This window comes from Hibiscus syriacus, unplaced genomic scaffold (assembly GCF_006381635.1).
Source record: "Hibiscus syriacus cultivar Baekdansim isolate YM2019G1 unplaced genomic scaffold, ASM638163v2 tig00112305_pilon, whole genome shotgun sequence".
In the NCBI taxonomy this organism is placed as follows: Eukaryota; Viridiplantae; Streptophyta; class Magnoliopsida; order Malvales; family Malvaceae; genus Hibiscus; species Hibiscus syriacus.
Genome location: NW_024063299.1, coordinates 821,569 through 841,344, shown reverse-complemented (window position 1 = coordinate 841,344; position 19,776 = coordinate 821,569). Strand labels below are relative to the sequence as shown.

Sequence of the window (19,776 nt, the reverse complement as noted above, 5' to 3'; positions counted from 1 at the left end):
TGGGCAATTCATACCCGAAATATTATTCATGATAAGTATCATATATGTTCATGATAAACATAATATGTAATGATCAGTGATCAATGCACTTTATAATCAACCTTTGACATATTTAGAATATGTCAAATATATGATGAATGACATAAATATCTTACCAACATAAATAAGGTAGACTCATTGTAAGTCCTACCTGATGATGTATAGAACATCCATGTATAATTATATGCATGCATTTCACTCATTTTGACATTATATACAAGTCAAAATATAAACCTCACTAAGCTTTAACTTGATCATTTGCTTTTAATTTGGTTATAACCAAAATTTCTCATAATTTTATATCCTGATAGTTTGCACTACCTTTAAAGAAATATTATTTTTTATTAATATACACTTTTAAAAATTATTCCTTTTATACCAATGGAAACTATACTCAAATATGAATCTATCAATATAAGTAAATCCTTCTAGTACAATTTGTATAATTTATGGTGAATTTTCAAAGTTCACTGGCATAATCTGTTTTGAGTATAATCTGTTGTACCATTTTCTGACCTATTCACGGTTAAAAATTCATATATTTTTGTATACAACTCAAAATAAATTTTCGTTTATTCTAAACAAACCTAAACTGGTATAATAATCCAAAGATATAAAAGTAATTCTTTAATCCTTTTTTAGAATTTATGGTGATTTTCTAAACTTACTGTCCAGAACATAAATTATAATCAGGTTCCACCAATTTGCATTTTCAACTTTTTCACTAATTCTATTATCTCACCAGATGCACATATATGCATGCATCACAAATAAAATAACATTTTAGGAGTCACTTGTTGCCATAGTAACTCTGTCACTGGCTCATCGCAAGCCAATATTGTTCAATAATATAAATACAAATTAAATTTGCACTCACCTGGTGTCCTTAGCTTGCAAATTTCCCTTGGGTTTTCACATTCCATACTTAAGCTTTTCCTTAGCTTTAATATTGCTCGACCTTGGTTTCAAGTACACCATCTAAATAAGCATCATTACCAAACATATACAAAGTCAAACCAAATGTTAGAATCTTACTAACATAGGCATACTTTGGAAAATAAATTCCTAACAAATTTTTCGATGCTTATTCGATAAAATTTCTATGTCACAACATAAATGTTGACTTTAACACTTCCAGTTGACCATTCAAATTCCATTTAATCCATATTCATACTTGAAACTTATTCACCACCAAATATTTTATCACTTATTAATCCTTTTTAATTTTGGCACAAACTTTTCCAACTTATATAAAATGGTCATTTACATTTTACCATTCAAAGTTTCAATACCAAAAATCTAGCATTAAAATAATTACCACCCCAATACAAATACAAATGCATAATTACAAATAAGCACTCCAAACAATTTTAATATTTCGTTTAAAACACCAAGCTTTCCAAACTTCCAAAATGATCCAATTTCACATTTTAACACTCATTTCAATTCCCAAACAACAATATCTAGCATAGTACATCAATTATAGAACAATTACACAACAACCCACTATTTTTCCAAAATTATTGAACTAGTCAACCAACTTTTCAAAAATTACCAAATGGTCCCTATACTTTTCTCAATTTTATACTTTATCCACTAAACTTTCAAAATTTATATTTTGGTCATTATCTAAAATTCGGGGTATTACACCAACAAATACTAGCAAATAAAGCTCTGTGTGTTTTGGTTTGTTTCTTTGATGGTCTAGTTCTACATTTCTTTTCATGGTGGCTTGATTTTTATTGTTTCTTCTATTTTTAGTTTTTTACCATGTTTTTTGTTGGTTTTTATGGGTATGCATGATGCATCTTAATATGTTTCCTTCAATTCTTTTAACCTTGTGTATAATGCAGTAATAGACTCTTGTAATGAACACTTCCTAATCTATATGTAATGATGATGAAGATTGTGGAGTAAAAGTTTTGTTTATCTTTATTTGATTATGTTTTATGTGTCGTTACAATAAAGAAAATGTTTATTGAATGGAGAACAAGGCAAGCATTTTGTTTCAACAACTTTATAAATGTAGTCTTAGCATTTCAATCTCCATATAAGCATATTTCTTTGCTATTAGATCATTATTTTCATCTAAAATATTTAGGGACCCAATCTCTTCATTTTTCCTATTTTTAACAGTGAATCTCTTGTTATGAAACTTGAGAGTTTCACTTTTGTGCAATAAGAAATATATAAGGCTAAACAGATGGGAATTCGAAATGTAAGCTCAATTTGCTCACTTATTGAATTGGAAGATCATGACCTCTCACACCTCCTTGAAAAGTCGAGGTTTAAAATTAACATAGAGCGGCAAAGATCGTTTGATGAAAGGTCATTCAGTGAGCTTTCTATGCTTCAAGTAAGAGGGAGTTATGGCAATTTTGATAACTTGCCCTCACTCGATGTGAGGTAAAGTATCGATAGTTCGGCTTTTTGGGATAAAACTTCATTCGATCTATACCCCATCGTGGCTGAAGCAAGGAAGGCTCTCAGGAGGTCTTTGGTGTAATTTAGAGGCTAACCAGTTGGTACAATTAGAGGTCAACTAGTTGGTACCATTGTCGTATACGATCATGTTTTGCAAGAAGTTTTGAACTATGATATGTTAAGAATGCCTTGAAATGTAGGGGTTTCAAAGTCATTTCATTTAAAATTAAATGAAGCCATAAGTTTAATATTAAATGGTGTATGGGGTAATTTTCATTTGGTCCCTAAACTATTAGGCTATTTTCAAGACCAATCCCTTAAGTTCAACTATAAATAGACCTAACTATTTCATTTGAAATCATACCAGTCTCAAACCTTCTCTCATTTTTTCTTCTTCTCCCATTTATTGTATTTGAGAATTCTTAAGGAATTTCATTTGTTTGTATCATTTTTTATAGTGAAGTTATCATCCGGTTATGGTGCCCGAGGAGTAGATGACATTTCATCAAACCCCTTAAATTATGAGTTTTCACTCCACTATTTATTTTGATCCTTGAATATTTGGTTTTTCGTTAGATTATAATATTTAATAGTTTCAAAGGTTTGTCCGTTGTGCATTTCGTTAATTTCAATTTTGATATCTCAACTCATTTTTCTAGTTACATTCGCATGGTAAATAACGCAATTTCCCCAAAAATTGGTATCCGAGCTTCGATGAAGGTTATTTCAGTTGCTCGACTACTACAAATAAGTTTGGTATTATGATAGTGCATGCCTAGGAAAGTTTTGGCTAGGAAATACTTGGTATTTAAGCGATCCGTATGATCCACCTCTCTTTCTTGGGAACTTACATGTTGCATTGTTCTTAGTATCTAGTTTATGTTGTTGAACATTGTTCGTTGCGATGGCGAAAGACGAGTCGGATAGGGCATCAAGCTCTTCCTTTATACCACTAAGGAGGATATTGACAAATGAAAACTTCTTGGTAGAATTGTTTGATAGATATGGTCATTTCGGCATGTGGCAAGGAGAGGTACTAAACGTTTTATTCCAACAAGGTCTAAAAATTTCCATTGAGAAAGAAAAACCCACAGATATGGAGAAAAAAGATAGGAAAACAATCAAATGTATGGCATGTAGTACGATTCGATCATCTCTTTCCAAATAGCATAAGTATGGCTACAAGAATGAGACTTCTGCAAGTAAGTTGTGGAAAGTATTTAAGGAAAAGTTCATAAAGAAAAACTCTCAGAATCGTCTTCATATGAAGAAAAGATTGTTCAGATTTGACTATCAACCATACATCAGTATGAATGAACACATCACTACCTTTAATGAGTTAGTGACAGACTTATTGGGCATGGATGAAACTTTCAAAGATGAAGATTTGGCTTTAATGTTATTTTCATCACTTATAGATGAATTTAAGTACCTTGAAACAATGTTACTTCATGGAAAGAATGAAGTATGCTTTAAAGATGTTACTATTTCTTTGTATAGTCACGAGATTATAAAGAAAACCAAGATAAAGAGCAAGTATAATGCAACAGAGGCAATTGTTTCAAGAGGTCGCTAGAAAAGGCAAAAGTCAAAGTGGATAGGGAGATCAAAGTCAAAGTCCAAACTTGGGAAAGATGAATGTATCTTTTGTCATGAGAAAGATCACTAGAAGAAAGATTGTCCGAAGCTGAAGAAGAAAGGAAAAGTTGCTCTAGATACATTTATCAGAGAATGATACCAGTGACTCTGAAATATCACTAGTTGTTTCACCATCAACATTCCATTCAGATGAATAGATATTGGATTTGGGTTGTACTTATCATATGTCCCCTAATCTGGAGTGTTTCTTTGATTTAGTAGAACTAAATGGAGGAGTTGTTTATATAGGCAATGACAACGCCTGTAAAACTGTTAGGATATGTTCAATTTGATTGAAGAATCAAGATGGATCAACTATAATTTTGATTGATGCTTGGTATGTGCCTAGTTTGAAGAATAATATCATCTTGCTGGGAGCCTTGGAATCTAAAGGCTTAGTCGTCACTATAAGAGATGTAGTTTTAAAATTCACATCCGATACATTGGCGATAAGGACATGCATCAGAAAAAATAACTTGTATTACTACCAGGGTAGTACAGTTATTGGAGCAATAACAACTTCCGAGTTACACAAATTGGATTCAACCTAGTTGTGGCAATGCTGTTGGGATATGTTGGTGAAAAATCCTTGCAAATTATAGCAAGACAATGATTTTTGAAAGCAAAGGCTTGCAGGTTAAACTTTCGTGAGCTTGTGTTCTGGGAAAGCATAAGAGAGTGAAATTTGGCATTGCTATCCAAAATAAGAAAGGTATTTTGGATTATGTTCACTCACATGTGTGGGATCTTTCTAAAACAACATCATTGAGGGGAAAACACTATTTTGTAACTTTTGTTAATGACTTTTCCAGAAGAGTTTAGGTGTATACAATGAAGTCTAAAGATGAAGTGCTCAAAAATTTCTTAAAATGGAAAATTATGGTCGAGAACCAAATTGGAAGGAAGGTCAAACAACTTAGGATGGACAATGGAGGGGAATGTATAAGTGATCTGCTCTTTGACATTTTTCAGGAGCATGGCATTGTTCGATACTTCACTGTTAGACATACACCACAACAGAATGGGGTGGTAGAGTGTATGAATGGAACACTTATTGAGAAAGTTCAATGTATGTTGTCCAATGTTGGGTTGAAAAAACCATTTTGGGCTGAGACCGTGACATACATTCATCATCTCATTAATCGTCTACCGCCATCGGTAATTAGAGGAAAAACATTGTTGGAGGTTTGGTAGGTTTAGTATGGAAAACCCACTATAGAATATATTTTCTTATATATATTTGGATACACTCCGTACTATCATGTGAATGAGTCAAAGTTAGATCCTAGAGCAAATAAGACTCTCTTTATGGGGATCACCCATAGAGTAAAGGGATTTTGACTTTGGTGCTTAGACAGAAAGAAGATAATCTTTAGCAGAGATATTACCTTTGATGAATCTATCATGTTGAAAAAGGTAACAAATAAACATGTTTAGACAAGTAGAACTCTACAACAGGTGGAGTGTACTCCATAAATAGGTGGAGCTTCAAAAGATGATGATTAGCCTAATAATTAATGTTACTGATTCTCCAAATTCAATGGAAGAATTATAAGATGAATAGGCTCAAACCCAAGAACCATTGGAGACACTAGAACCACTTGCAGTTAGAATGACAATGAGAGAAATTCATAGACCTGATCGATTTATAGATATGGTGGCCTATGTTTTTCCAGTTATTGATGATGATATTTGTGTCACTTATCAAGAAGCAATGAAAAGCTTAGAAAGTAACAAATTGAAAAGTGCTATGGAAGAAGAAAACCAATCTCTCAAGAAAAACAACACCTGGGATTTGGCACATTTACCAAAAGGTAAAAGGGCAATCAGATGCAATTGGGTATTTGCAAAGAAAAATGAGTTTCCTAGCAAGTAAGATGTTTTCCAAGGCAAGATTGGTAGCTAAAGGCTACGCTCAGAAGGATGGAATCGACTACAATGAAGTATTTCCCCTGTTGTGAAACATTCCTCCATTAGAATATTATTGGCCATAATAGCACAATTGAATTTGGAGCTAGCTCAACTAGATATAAACATGGCTTTTTTGCATGATGATTTGGAAGAGGAGATCTATATGAATCATCTAGAATAATACAATGATGCTGGAAGCGAGAAATGGGTTTGTAATCAAACACGTCAATTTATAGATTGAAGCAATCTCTGAGGTAGTGGTATAAGCGATTTGATAGCTTTATGAGGAGGCAGAGGTACACAAGAAGCAAATATGATCATTGCTTGTATTTTCCGAAATCTACAATATGGGTCATTCATTTATCTCCTCTTGTATGTTAATCACTTTAAAGAGTCAAAAAGTGATAAACAAATTGAAGGATCAGTTAAATCAAGAGTTCGAAATGAAGGATCTAGGTGAAGGGCTATCTTTGTTTAACTCAGAAGTAATATCTGAAAAATGGTATTACAATGTTTTAGTATGAATGAAAACACGAAACATATAAGTACCCTACTTGCTTCTCATTTGAAACTTAGTTCTCATTTATCTTCTAAAACTAATGAAGAGTGGGAATATAAGGAAAAAATTTCATATACTAATGTAGTAGGGAGCTTGATGTATGCGATGGTATGTACACAGCCTGACATTTCACAAGAAATTGGAGTTGTGAGCAGGTACATGTATTATCTTAGAAAAGGACATTGGCAAGCTGTGAAATAGATTCTATGATATCTCTAACAAATCGTAGATGTTGGTTTAGTTTTTCAGCAAGATGAAGAACATGGTCAGTTTTTGGTTGGATATGTTGATTCAGACTATGCTGGTGATTCGAATAAATGTCGATCAACTACTGGGTATTTGTTTACTCTAGCAAAAGCCTCAATAAGTTAGAGGTCTACTTTACAATCTACAATGACTTTGTCTACTACAGAGGCGGAGAACATGATAATTTCAGAAGCTATTAAGGAGGTTATTTGGCTTAATGGATTGTTACCAGACTTAGGAGTTGTTCAAAGTCACATTAGTCTCTATTGTGACAATCAGAGTGCTATTCACTTAGCGAAAAAATAAATCTACCATTTAAGAACCAAGCACATCGATGTGAGGTATCACTTTGTGCGGGAGATCTTTGAAGAATGAAAGATTTTACTTTAGAAGATTTTGACGATAGAAAATCCTACAGATATGATGACCAAGGTGGTAATTGCAATCAAGTTCAACCATTGTTTGAACTTGGTTACCATTATGAAAGTTTGAGCACCTTCGGGTGTATGGCACTCATGGGCGCATTTGGAGGCACTTTAGAAGATAACTTTATTTGGGGAGTTGAAAATTTTGAAAAGCATGTTGATTTTCAAGCCAAGGTGGAGATTTTTTAAGAATGGCCTAAAACGTAGGGGTTTCAAAGCCATTTAATTTAGAATTAAATGAAGCTATAAGTTTAATATTAAATGATGAATGAGATAATTATCATTTGATCCCTAAACTATTGGTTATTTACAAGATCAGCCCTCAGAGCTCAACTATAAATAAGTTTAATTATTTCATTTGAAATCATCTCAGTCTCAAACCATCTCTTCAATTTTGTTCTCTTCTCCCATTTGTTGTATTTGAGAATTCTTAAGGAATTCTATTTGTTTGTATCATTTTGGTAATAGTGAAGTTATCATCTGGCGATGGTGCGTGAGGAGTAGACGATATTTCGTCAAACCTCGTAAATTATGTGTGTTCTCTCCATTATTTATTTTGATTGTTCAATATTGGGGTTTTCATTATATTACAATATTTAATAATTTGACTAGTTTGTCCATTGTGCATTTCGATAATTTTAATTTTGACATTTCAGCTCATTTTGTAAGTTATGTTTTTGTGGGAAATAACCCAGTTTCCCCAACATGATCAGGTAAAGTTTCTCATCATAGTAACATTGAAATTCTTATGCATATGTATAAAATTGAGAACTTGAAATATTTGTAATTATTTTTAATGCTAAAAATCCATTACCATCTAATTTGATATTGAAAATTTCCTGGATTTTTTCCTTTATGATTAATGAATTGTTGATTTGTTTCAGGTTTTTGTTAGAGATTTTATTCTCTTTTGAAGACACAACAACTTCAAGGGTGGGAGAAAAAAAATAGATAGATTCAAGCTAGAAGAAGGTGTAATGCCAACTAGCTTCAAAGTTCTTCATGACCCTGTACGTAAACTAGACACGCTTGTCGCAGATTTTGGGGAGAGCGCCATTGGAAGAGTTGCCCCAGTTGACTCTTGATTCTGGTGGATCATTCTGCTCTGTGCCTACACAAAATCGATCGGGGATTTTTCTCTAGCTGAGAGACCCGAGTGTCAGAAAGGGATAAGGCTTATACTTGTACTGTTTAGCAGAAGGATTTGATACATTTCCTACTCTTCTCTTTGCTGATGGATGCTCTATGATCGATCGGAGAATGGTAACTAAGCCTTATATTCTTAATCTTTAAAGAAAATAGAGGTTATATGAATTGGTGTTTTCATGTTTTTTTGACAGAAATAATGGTGTGAACTTATTTCACAGGTTGTTCATGGTGATCCTATTGAAATCAAGCCCTTCTCTCACTACAACAAATTTGTTTATTTATGGCATCTGAAATATCGTCACTGAAACTCACATTTATGTCACTGTTTATATTTTGTGAAGTAAAATTTGACGTCACGACGAACGTCAGACTAGGTGTATCACTAAATGTCAAATATGACGATGTATATATTTTCGTCACGTATTATTAAATACATAGTGATGTTAATGTATTATGTCATCTTAGAAATTATATTCAGTGACAATTAATTATGTCATCAAATAATATAAAGTTTTGTCACTATTTATTAATATCGTCACTAATAATATAATAATTTTATTTATTAGTGACAAAAAATATTATCATAATTTTTTATAATAAATAAAAAGCTTAAAATTACAATAAATGTCTAAATTTTTTAGTAATTACAATATACAACACATTTTTTGTAAATCACATTTAAGGACAAACCTTTTATAAATTACACTAAAGGAAAAAATATTTTAGTAAAAGGACAAAACTTTACATAAATTAAAATTAAGGACAATTTTTTATAAATTAAAATTAAGGATAAAACCTTTTATAAATTATAATAGAGACCACAACTTTTTATAAATTACATTAAAGGAGAGGTTCACATAAATTACAATAATAATATACATCTTTTACAAATGACAATAATGACCCATGATAAAGTTGCAACATTTATACTCTACTAACCATGCGACCACAATAAACCTTCTTAACGAGGCAATCATCAACAGAGGACAAATCATTCTTGGGCTTTAGTCAATAGCTTTCAAGCCTATGTAACATGCATTACAGGAACTCATGAGCATCTTCCAGTTGATATCTCTGAAAAATGATACAATGCCTTGGTCCATGAGAGTCAAGAATCACAATTATGAACACACTTCATTTCTGTATTTTTATAGTCACTCTCCATACTTGAAATACACCTTTCCAAGCACATTGATAACAAATATGTCAATCTCTTAAAAATACAATAACTAAAGAAATAAAGTGACCAAAATTTACTAAAAATTCAATTTTAAATCAGAATCATTCAATGCTTATCACATATTATGTAACAACCAATTAATTACAAACTAATGAAACTACTAATAGAAAAATAAAGGATACTGTTCAATTTGTAAAATCTTTTGTGAGGCGATACAACTCTTGATGAATTCAATGAAAAATCAATGTGATGACGAAGAGCACAAAGTAAACAAAAACCCTCATTACCACCTGGCAATTCAAACAAAAACAAAAACAATGAGAAACCCTAAAAGAAAACAAAGAAACAAAGATTAAACAAGAGACACACAATCACAAGGATTCTCATTATGATTCAAAGATTGAACACCCAAAAAAATAAATAAATAAATGATGACGTGCGTACAGCACCGAGCAACAAGATCAAACCATACTTTTCACATCATGACTTGAAATAACCTTTCAATGAAAGCATAATTTACCAAATTGTAAAATCATGCCATGAAATAGTAATCGTAGAGAACCCAGCTGAAAGATTAGCAAGATGATCCAGGAGAAAAGTAGAAAATATACAGAGTAAACATTAACATTTTGATGATCTTTTACAACCTCTTTGGTCAAGTTGGTGAGTTAACGATGACAAATAGTAGTAATGAAATTTACTTGAAAACCAGCTTATATTCCCTTCGATTTATACGTTGCTCTGCTTGTAAAGCTTGGTGTCGAGCACTTGCTTACCGCACATTGCACATACGCCTACACAGCATAAAACACTCATCAGTGGCCACATGCACAACATAACAAACAAACAAACATAAATCAATCAAATGGCCAGGTTGTAGAGGCATCAAGTTATCAATCTAAAATACCTTTCGAAAAAGCACAAGTGTGACGGTACTTGGCATCTTGATGCACTTGCTGCTTGCAAATGATACACTTAGTGTTTCCATAAGGAGTCCATCTGCAGGCAATGGATTCCAAATCAAAATCATGAAATCTGAAAAATGCATATGCATGAAAAATAAGAGGGGCACTTAACCTATGTTAATCAAACTTGGGGGTGAGTGTCGGATATGGCTAAGTATTGTTAGATTTTCCCAAGTTTTGTAATATATTTGATGGATTCTTGAAGGTCAGCTAAAATCCTAAACCCTAGGTTATGTTATTGACCAATACTTCCATTAGTAAAGAGAAACCAGAAAAGTAGCATGAATATAACATTATTTCCCCACTGTCAAGAACACAACCCTAGGATTGGAAGAATCAATAATAATTTACAGCAACAATCAAGCCATTCCTTAAACAAATATACTGATCAACGACTACAGCTAAGAATTCTGCCCAGCTTTTACGGAATTTAAAATTTGCTCATGTTTTGCGAATTAGTAAATAGGAGATGAAAAAACAAGGAACATACCTGTTCTTTTTGGATAGGAGTTTAATCTCGTTTATTTTCCGGCCACCGCTTTCGTTGGTGTTGCTGGCGCCTTCCTTCCACTTATCGGGCACGATCACCCTTGATAGCTTCTTCTGGCCTACAAATTAAATTGATCAAACAGATCAGGTTTTCTCCTTACAATTTCCATATATTACACCAAATTGCTAATGAAACTAGCTGCAATTGCAGAATTAGAGAACTTACACTTCTCGCACACCATTGAAGTTAATTGTTTTTCTCTGCAAAACTTCCCCGTTCAGTATTTCGAAACCGGAGCCCTACGAATAATCGTGGGCGCTGGATTTAATTAGACATTTTGTTTACCAAATTACAAAAGTACCCTGGAGTATTCCCAAACGATGTCGGTTAATTCGGCTTGATAACCGAATTGAATGAGTTGAAATCTAATTAATCAAAAAATAATAAAATATAATAATTAACTAACTTTTAAATTAAGTAAGAATTTTTTTAAGTTTTTTAATTCGATTAATTAACTCCTTCATTTCCCCCGTAAATCTATGCTAAAGATTCATCCGATCATCATCAACCCGCGCTGTTAGGCAACATTTAGGATTATATTAATTTTGGTCCCTCAGCTTTATTATTTTTGTCTTAATTCTATCATTTTCAGTCAAATTTATTTGCTATTGCAACCCAATTAATTTTTTCTTTTACATATTGGTCCTTACATTAATGTGTTTTTATTTTTTTATCTTATTTAATTATTGTTATTATTACTATTTTATTTTCACTCACGCATTATTTTTCTTTTTTATAGTGTTAATTTTAAGGATTAATATATTTTTATCTCTTTTTTTTTATTTCATTTCATTTGATTTTGATATAATCACTAGTATCCGATCTATTAATCAACTGATTCGGATCGGTCGTTAGAATTCAAATCCTTGACCTTGCTTAAGGGATCTAGTGTCTCATCCCACTAGATATTCGAAAACAACATATTTAATTATTTTAATCTAAAAAAAATATTTTAATCTCGTTTTTGGGGCACAACATTAATTATCTTATTAGCATTCGTCTTTAACATGATCAACTAAAGATTATTTTTTAACAGTAAAAGAGATCTTGAACATATAATACTACACATATATTAACAAAAATATCTTATATATATAATACATAAATTTTAAAAAATAAAAAACATTTGAAATTTATCACTAAGATTTTAAATTAGTGACATATCTAAGATGTCACTAAAAAAATTTCCACAATTTTCTTTTGTTAATTCATGGTGCCAAATACTAAGTGGCATGATCTCATGATATATTTTAAAATTGTTATATAAAAGACAAGAGATTGTGACAAATAATTGCTTTCGTTATGTTAAACCTATTTGTAGCACAAATAAAACATTATATTTTATATCTTAAAATATATGACGAATTAAATTGTCACAAAATACAACCTATAAGTGACAAATCTGCAATGTCACTAATTCAAATAATATCATCATAATAATAAATCGTCACTAATAGTTATATCTTATTGGAGACAATTTTATAATGTCATCATTTTATCTAAACGTCATTAAAATGTTTCCCACCAAAAAAATTTGGAGGTAAATTTTGGCTCCAAATATATAGTGACAAAAATCAATGACAATTTTTAAAATTGTCATAAAAAATATATCATGAATCACTAAATGTGACGAAAACGAAAAAATGTCACATTTATAGTATATTTTGTGACGTTATTTGTAACGTCATATAGAAATTTCGTCATAAATTGATAAATTTGTTGTAGTGTCTATAATGCTTTGTGGTGTGCATTGATGATGTTGAAGCAATATAACTATTGGATTATGCACAACTTGAATATTGAGATATTATTGATCTTCTATCACATATGTACAGCATACTTATATGCAGAAGGAGAATTCTAGAAAACAACTCTAATAGGAGCTGTTAAGCCTAACAAAACCACAACCGTTCCATAACAGAATTACAGCTCAGCATTAATTGACTTTCTAGATGTCGCAAGCTAAATATGCAGTATGCCTCTTCCTCTAATATTCTTTCTGCTTCTTTCCTTCTGTTGATTAACTTTGCTGCACACACATTTTGGCTCTGAATTCTTCAAATGTAGCCTTAGACAAAGGTTTTGTGAACCCATCAGCTGCCTGATGCATGGCAGGAACATAGTTGACACAAAGTTGGCCAGCTGTCACCTTCTCTCGAACAAAATGTATGTCAAGCTCCACATGCTTCGACTGAGCATGATACACCGAATTAGCACTCATGGCAACTGTGCTTGTGTTATCACACCAGACGATGGGCGTGAATTTTTGCTTAACACCAAGATCATCCAACAGAGCAGTGAGCCACGTGACATCTGCAGTGGCGTCTGCAACGCTCTTGTATTCGGCTTCCATAGTGGATCGAGAGACTGTTTTTTGTTTCTTCGACGACCATGTAATCAAGCATGGCCCTAAGAACACTCCGAATCCCGAAATAGACCGTCGATCATCAATATTGGAGCCCCAATTCGCATCAGCGAAAGCAACCACATCTAAACTTGCAGCACAAGAAGGAGAAAAAACCAAACCAAAATCCAAGGTAGCAGCCAGGTATCTCAGTATACGCTTAACTGCTGTAAGGTGCAAATCTCTAGGGGAGTTCATGAATTGAGCAACTTGCCCAACGTTGAAGGTGATGTCAGGCCTTGTATGACAAATGTATAGAAGAGAGCCAACAATGCTGCGATATTCAGTTGCATTGGTGATCAATACCCCCTCATCACGTGAGAGTTTGGAGGAAATAACCATAGGTGTACTGCAGCCAGCAGCATTTACCATACCAGTTTTCTCTAAGAGCTCCTTAACAAATTTCTTTTGACTCAAGACAATATTCTGACCAGATCGTTTGACTTCAATTCCCAAGAAGTATCGTAACTCCCCTAGATCTTTCAGTGAAAATATGTCCTTGAGTATAGCCACAACTTCTTCTACATCAGTCAACGAACTTCCTGTAATAACAATGTCATCAACGTATACGAGTACGTATATGAAACCTTGAGGTGAACGTTTGTGAAATAAAGAGGGGTCAGCACGAGACACCATAAAATCCATTTGTACCAGATTTTGTTTTAATTTATCGTGCCAATTCCTGGGTGCCTGTCGCAGCCCGTATAATGCCTTTTGAAGTTTGCAAACAAACGGCTTACCATGTTCATTCACTTTCTCCAAACCGGGGGGTTGCTGCATGTACACTTCTTCGAGCAAATCCCCATTAAGAAATGCATTATTAATGTCTACATGCCTTAGAGTCCAGCCATTGTTGACTGCAACTGCAAGGATTGCATTAAAGGTCGAGAACCGAATGACAGGGCTAAACGTTTCTTTGAAATCACAGCCAGGTATTTGCGAGAATCCCTTGGCTACTAAACGTGCCTTATAACGCTGCACCGAGCCATCTGGATTGTGCTTTACTTTGAATAGCCATTTGCACCCAACAACACTTCGATCATCTGGCAAGGTAGTTAAAATCCAAGTATTATTTCTTAACAGAGCATCATACTCATCACAAGCTGCTTGTTTCCAGTGTTCTATCTGAAAAGCCTCGTGTATTGAGTTGGGGACATAATCATCATAAGTCGCAGCATATGCCTTTGGTTTAAACACACCACATCGGCTACGAGTCATCATGTGGTGAATTCGTTGAGGTGCACATGGCTCATCATTAGAAGCAGGAGCAGTTTCTTCAGGTGCTAAGTCTAGCTCAGCATTGATCACATCATCCTGGTTAGAGAGCGGATCAAAATCATCATTAGTAGGCTGAGTAGAGAAAGAATTCTCATGTTGTTGCGCGGCAGGAGAACCTGCACTGCTAGAGGACTCCAAGGGCGAAGGCTCCAAAGGCATTGAAACTTCATTACCATTGCCTGCATTATTAGAAATTTCAACATCATTCCTTGCATCATTTGATATTGATTGGGAGAGACTTGATGATGTGTGGCCTGGAACAAAGGCTGTCTGGAATCTGTCACTATACTTAGCGATGGTGACAACGTGGAAGGTGCATTCAAGATATGTGCATCAGTATTAGTATCAGCACCTGAAAAAGGAAACACAAATTCGTTAAAAACTACATGACGAGAAGTGTACACTCGACCATCTGGGGCCAGGCATAGATAGCCTTTATGTTGTGGGCTGACACCAAGATACACACACGCTCTTGACCGAAAAGCAAGTTTGTGATTCAGAAATGGTCTCAAGTTAGGGAAACATTGACAGCCAAATACTCTCATCATCCTATAGTCAGGTTTTTTATGCATGAGCTTTTCAAAAGGTGACATCCCTTGAAGAACCTTAGTAGGTAACCTGTTAATCAGATGAACTGCAGATACAACTGCATAAGACCAATACTTGATTGGCATGACAGATTGCTTAAGTAAAACGAGTGCAAGCTCCACAATGTGACGGTGCTTTCGTTCGACTACACCATTTTGCTCGGAGGTGTGTGGACAACTCAACCGATGGACAATGCCTTGCTTGGCCAAGAGAGGAGACAAGCTGCGAAACTCGCCCCCCCAATCACTCTGAACTGCCATGATCGAGTAACCAAACTGCCTATCAACAAGCTTTTGAAACAAATTAAATGCTACAACAGCCTCATCTTTGCTTTTCAGGAGATAGAGCCAAGTATGTCTAGTGAATGCATCAACAAACGAGATATAGTATCGAAAACCATTAGATGCAATATGTGGAGGTCCCCACAGATCTATGAATACAAGTTCAAATGGAGTAGAAAAAACAGTATTTGATTCATTAAACGGCAACTTGTGACTCTTGCCCATATAGCAAGCAGTACATGCTTTGTTTACATCGAATTTTAATTGGAAACCAAGGTCATTAGACAAACTAGCTAATATAGGAGCTGCCGGATGTCCAAGACGCCTGTGCCATAACTCACCGACAGAATCTTTAACATATGTAGCATGCACCTCAGCCATACAAGCAGCAGGGGCATCATTATTAATCGCAAACGAGTAAAGTCCACCACTCTCTTCACCTTGAAGCAGCAAACAACCAGCCTTCTCATCACGGATACAACACCGATTGGCATGAAATTCAAGATAAACATCATTGTCCTTAGCAAGCTTCGAGACCGAAAGAAGATTCTTAGTGATTTGAGGTACATGCAATAAATCATTAAGCAAAAGGACTCTAGATGCTAAAGAAACTGAAGATCTACCAACCAGATTAACATTAAGAGGCATACCATTGCCAACAATTAATTTACCTGGACCACTAAATTCAGAAGGTTCCAGGATATTTGAAGCTTCTGTGGTAACATGATGTGTTTCCCCAGAATCGACCACCCACCTATCCGAGCCATGAGCAGAATTAATCACGTTAGCTTGAGCCACCCCTGAGGAATTAGGACGTCCTTTGCCACAGCAATTACACGTGTTGGCAGACGATGAAGATGAACCACCGCTGTAAACCATCCGATTCTCAGATGTAACACAAGAAAAATCCTTGTCGAATCTGTGCCAGCATCGATCTACAAGATGGCCGACCTTGCCACACAATTGACACTGAAAACGTGATTTGCCTCGACCTCTACCAGCACCGCGAGAGTTTGTGGAATAACTGGATCGCGAATCCGCACGATTATTAGGGAAGGAAGTACCACGCTCTTCACCCTGAGCAATACGCGCGCTCATTGGTATGACTTCGATTTGCTCATCAAACCCAGCTAGCTGTATTTCAGCATCAAGAAGCATGGTATAAACGCTATCAATATTGAAAGTATCTTTCATAGTAGTAATAACAGCTACAAAGGACTGATACTCGCGTGGGAGCCCTTTTAGTATACTGGCAATGCGTTCAACAGGAGGAACCGGGCTGCCACACGACTCCAAGGCATCGCAGACTTCTTTAACTCGTGTGAGATAGACTCTCATAGTATCACCACCTTTCTTCAAGGACTGCAACTTATAATGAAGGCTCATGACCGCAGTGGTTGATCGTGCAGAAAAGAATTGCAACACAGTGTTCCAAACAGCTGAGGCAGATTCGGCACCAACAAATTGAGGAAGAAGAGGGGCACTAATGGTGGAAAGAAGCCATGAGGCGAGGGCACTGTCTTGTGCAACAAATTCTTCATATTCTTCATTGATCTGAGCAACACCGTTATAATCAACAATTGTTTCTGGTGGTGTGGAAACTGCACCAGTGAGCAGTCGTTCCAGCCTATGGCTGCGAACAGTCAGTAGAACTTGTTGCTTCCAAAGAAGAAAGTTCATTTCATCGAGCATAACGTTGACCTTCTTATGGGAGAAGGTCTTCGAGTTTTGGCCAGGAAACTCCATTGTTGCAATCGTTACACAGCAGAAGCTAGGCAAAGAGAACCAGGACCATCAGCGACTGATACCATATTGGATTATGCACAACTTGAATATTGAGATATTATTGATCTTCTATCACATATGTACAGCATACTTATATGCAGAAGGAGAATTCTAGAAAACAACTCTAATAGGAGCTGTTAAGCCTAACAAACCACAACCGTTCCATAACAGAATTACAGCTCAGCATTAATTGACTTTCTAGAAGTCGCAAGCTAAATATGCAGTATGCCTCTTCCTCTAATAATAACGAAGGAAAAGATTGCATCGAAAGAATAGAGAAGCGTTTGCATGCCTTGAATCTTAACATGCGCAGTTACTATTGGCTTGACTTTCAACAACTAAATGATATTTACAGATACAAAACCGAGTAAAGTTTAATGTCATTCCTGATTCCATCCCGACTGGATATTCGATTTCATGCCAATGCGTGGTGATACTTTTATTGAGAATGTTAGTCCTGCGAGGATGGATTTCCGATGGTTTTGTTTAGGCAACTGTATAGCGATTTTATCTTCTCTCGCAAATCCAGAGCAATCAATGGCTATTATGGATCTTATTGAATCACAGTGGGACGAGCATGTCGGAGAAATGCCTTTGAAAATAACTTAATCCCTCAATCGAAAGTCATGAGTGGCGAATTATCACCAGCTGCAACCCGAAGAACACGAGATGGAGTTATCACAACGGAGGATCTTGGCCGGTATGACGCCCCCTCCCTATCTTATCTTCACCACTCTTGTGATCGTATAAGAAGGATAAAACATTTGCTTGATGTATAATAGTCATGAACTTGATTCATTTTGTAATTGTTCACTATTCGGCATGCAGTGCTTATTTGGTTGCTAACGGCTGCTTGCATCAAAACCGGAAGGCCACGAATCGCAAGACATGCTATTGATCTTGCAGAGAAACGTTTGTTGCCGGAATACTACAACGGAAAACTGGGGAGGTGGTCAGTAAACAAGTAAGGAAGCATATAAGAAAGGATAATCTTTGTTTTAACATTTTCATCCTTTGAACGAAATCTAATATGACATTGCCAACGTTATTTGGTTTAAAGGTATTATAAGCTCACATAAGGGGATTATCGGGTGATCAATTGCGAGTTAGGTAGTACTCGACTCATGTTCATTAAAAAAAATTTGTTGTTCACTCAATTCGTTACTCGTTAAACTCTTAAATTTTTGCTCGATTCATGTTTGTTAAAAAACTTGTTGATTGACTCGTTGCTCACCTCTTGCTCATTATGGTCACCGAAATTTTTACCTTATTCTTAATATAGGTAATATTACTAATATTATATAGAGCTTAATATAAACATAAATTAATAAATTTAACCAAAACAAACTATCAAAAGAGTGTACGAAGAAATTTCAAAGCCTAAACTCTAAAGTAAGAATTCACAAATACATTTAGGGTTTGATTTTTTAGTGTAGTAAAATATTAATTAATAATTTTGTATTTTGTATTGTTTATTAGAACATTAATAGATTAACAATTTATTATTTTTATTATCTATTAGTAAATTAACAATTTTTTGAATGAAATAATTTTTTAAGATAACTACTAAAAATACTATATAAAAAATTAACGAGCCGCTCGCAAACTTATCGAGCCGAGTTGAACTTTGCTCTCCTCCACTCTTTAAGGTCTCGAGTGAGCTCAAATTCGAGTCGAGTTATTATAGAATTTTGACTGAATCAAATTCGAGTTGCCCACCACCTATTCAACTCATTAAGAACCCTAATCTCACACATTGTCGTCAAAACCAAAATAAATAACCCCACAAAATCACATCCCACTCAGCTCAAATTCTAATGACATTTGTATACGCTGATATGACGTTATGATTGTTATTTTCTCTGTGTAGGTTTTCTTATATTTTAAAATATTTTTTTAATATAAAGGAGGAGCCAAACAGATTAGTAGCAGTGGCCGCATTCATGTCCCCATGCAAAAAAGGGATCTATTCCTGGTGGAGGACAACTGAACCGAATCATACCAAAAGGAAGCGTCCGTGAGACCTTTGCTATCGCATCAGCAACCTTGTTAGCTTCTCACAGAACATGTGACAAACGAAGAACCCAACTTCGAGATAACATATCAATCAAGTGAGGAACCATATGAGAAACCCCATCCATCGCCTCACCTTGCTGCAATAACGTAAATACCTCCTTGCAATCGGTTTCCACCGCAATGTTTCGGAAGCCGATTTCCCAAGCCATCTTCAAGCTCTCGTAGATTCCCCAAAGTTTCGGCATCCAAGACTGAGCAATGCCCTGGCGCTTCGTGAAGCCCATCACCCAATTACCCTTAGAATCCTGAATGACACCTCACAACCGACAGCCCCGTAC

General features: G+C 34.9%; 1 protein-coding gene and 1 pseudogene across 1 annotated transcript; one reads left to right on the top strand and one right to left on the bottom strand.

The window, feature by feature from the left end:
- Positions 1-3,367: 3,367 nt before the first annotated feature.
- Positions 3,368-18,390, top strand: LOC120177711 (annotated as a pseudogene).
- On the bottom strand, positions 10,166-11,352 carry LOC120177690 (cysteine-rich PDZ-binding protein-like). Its single transcript, XM_039183751.1, has 4 exons — positions 11,252-11,352; positions 11,027-11,144; positions 10,479-10,570; positions 10,166-10,365 (listed from the first exon to the last, which is right to left on the bottom strand). Exons 1-4 carry the CDS (start codon positions 11,265-11,267, stop codon positions 10,301-10,303), a joined length of 291 nt encoding a protein of 96 aa, XP_039039682.1. The 5' UTR covers positions 11,268-11,352; the 3' UTR covers positions 10,166-10,300.
- Positions 18,391-19,776: the final 1,386 nt, after the last annotated feature.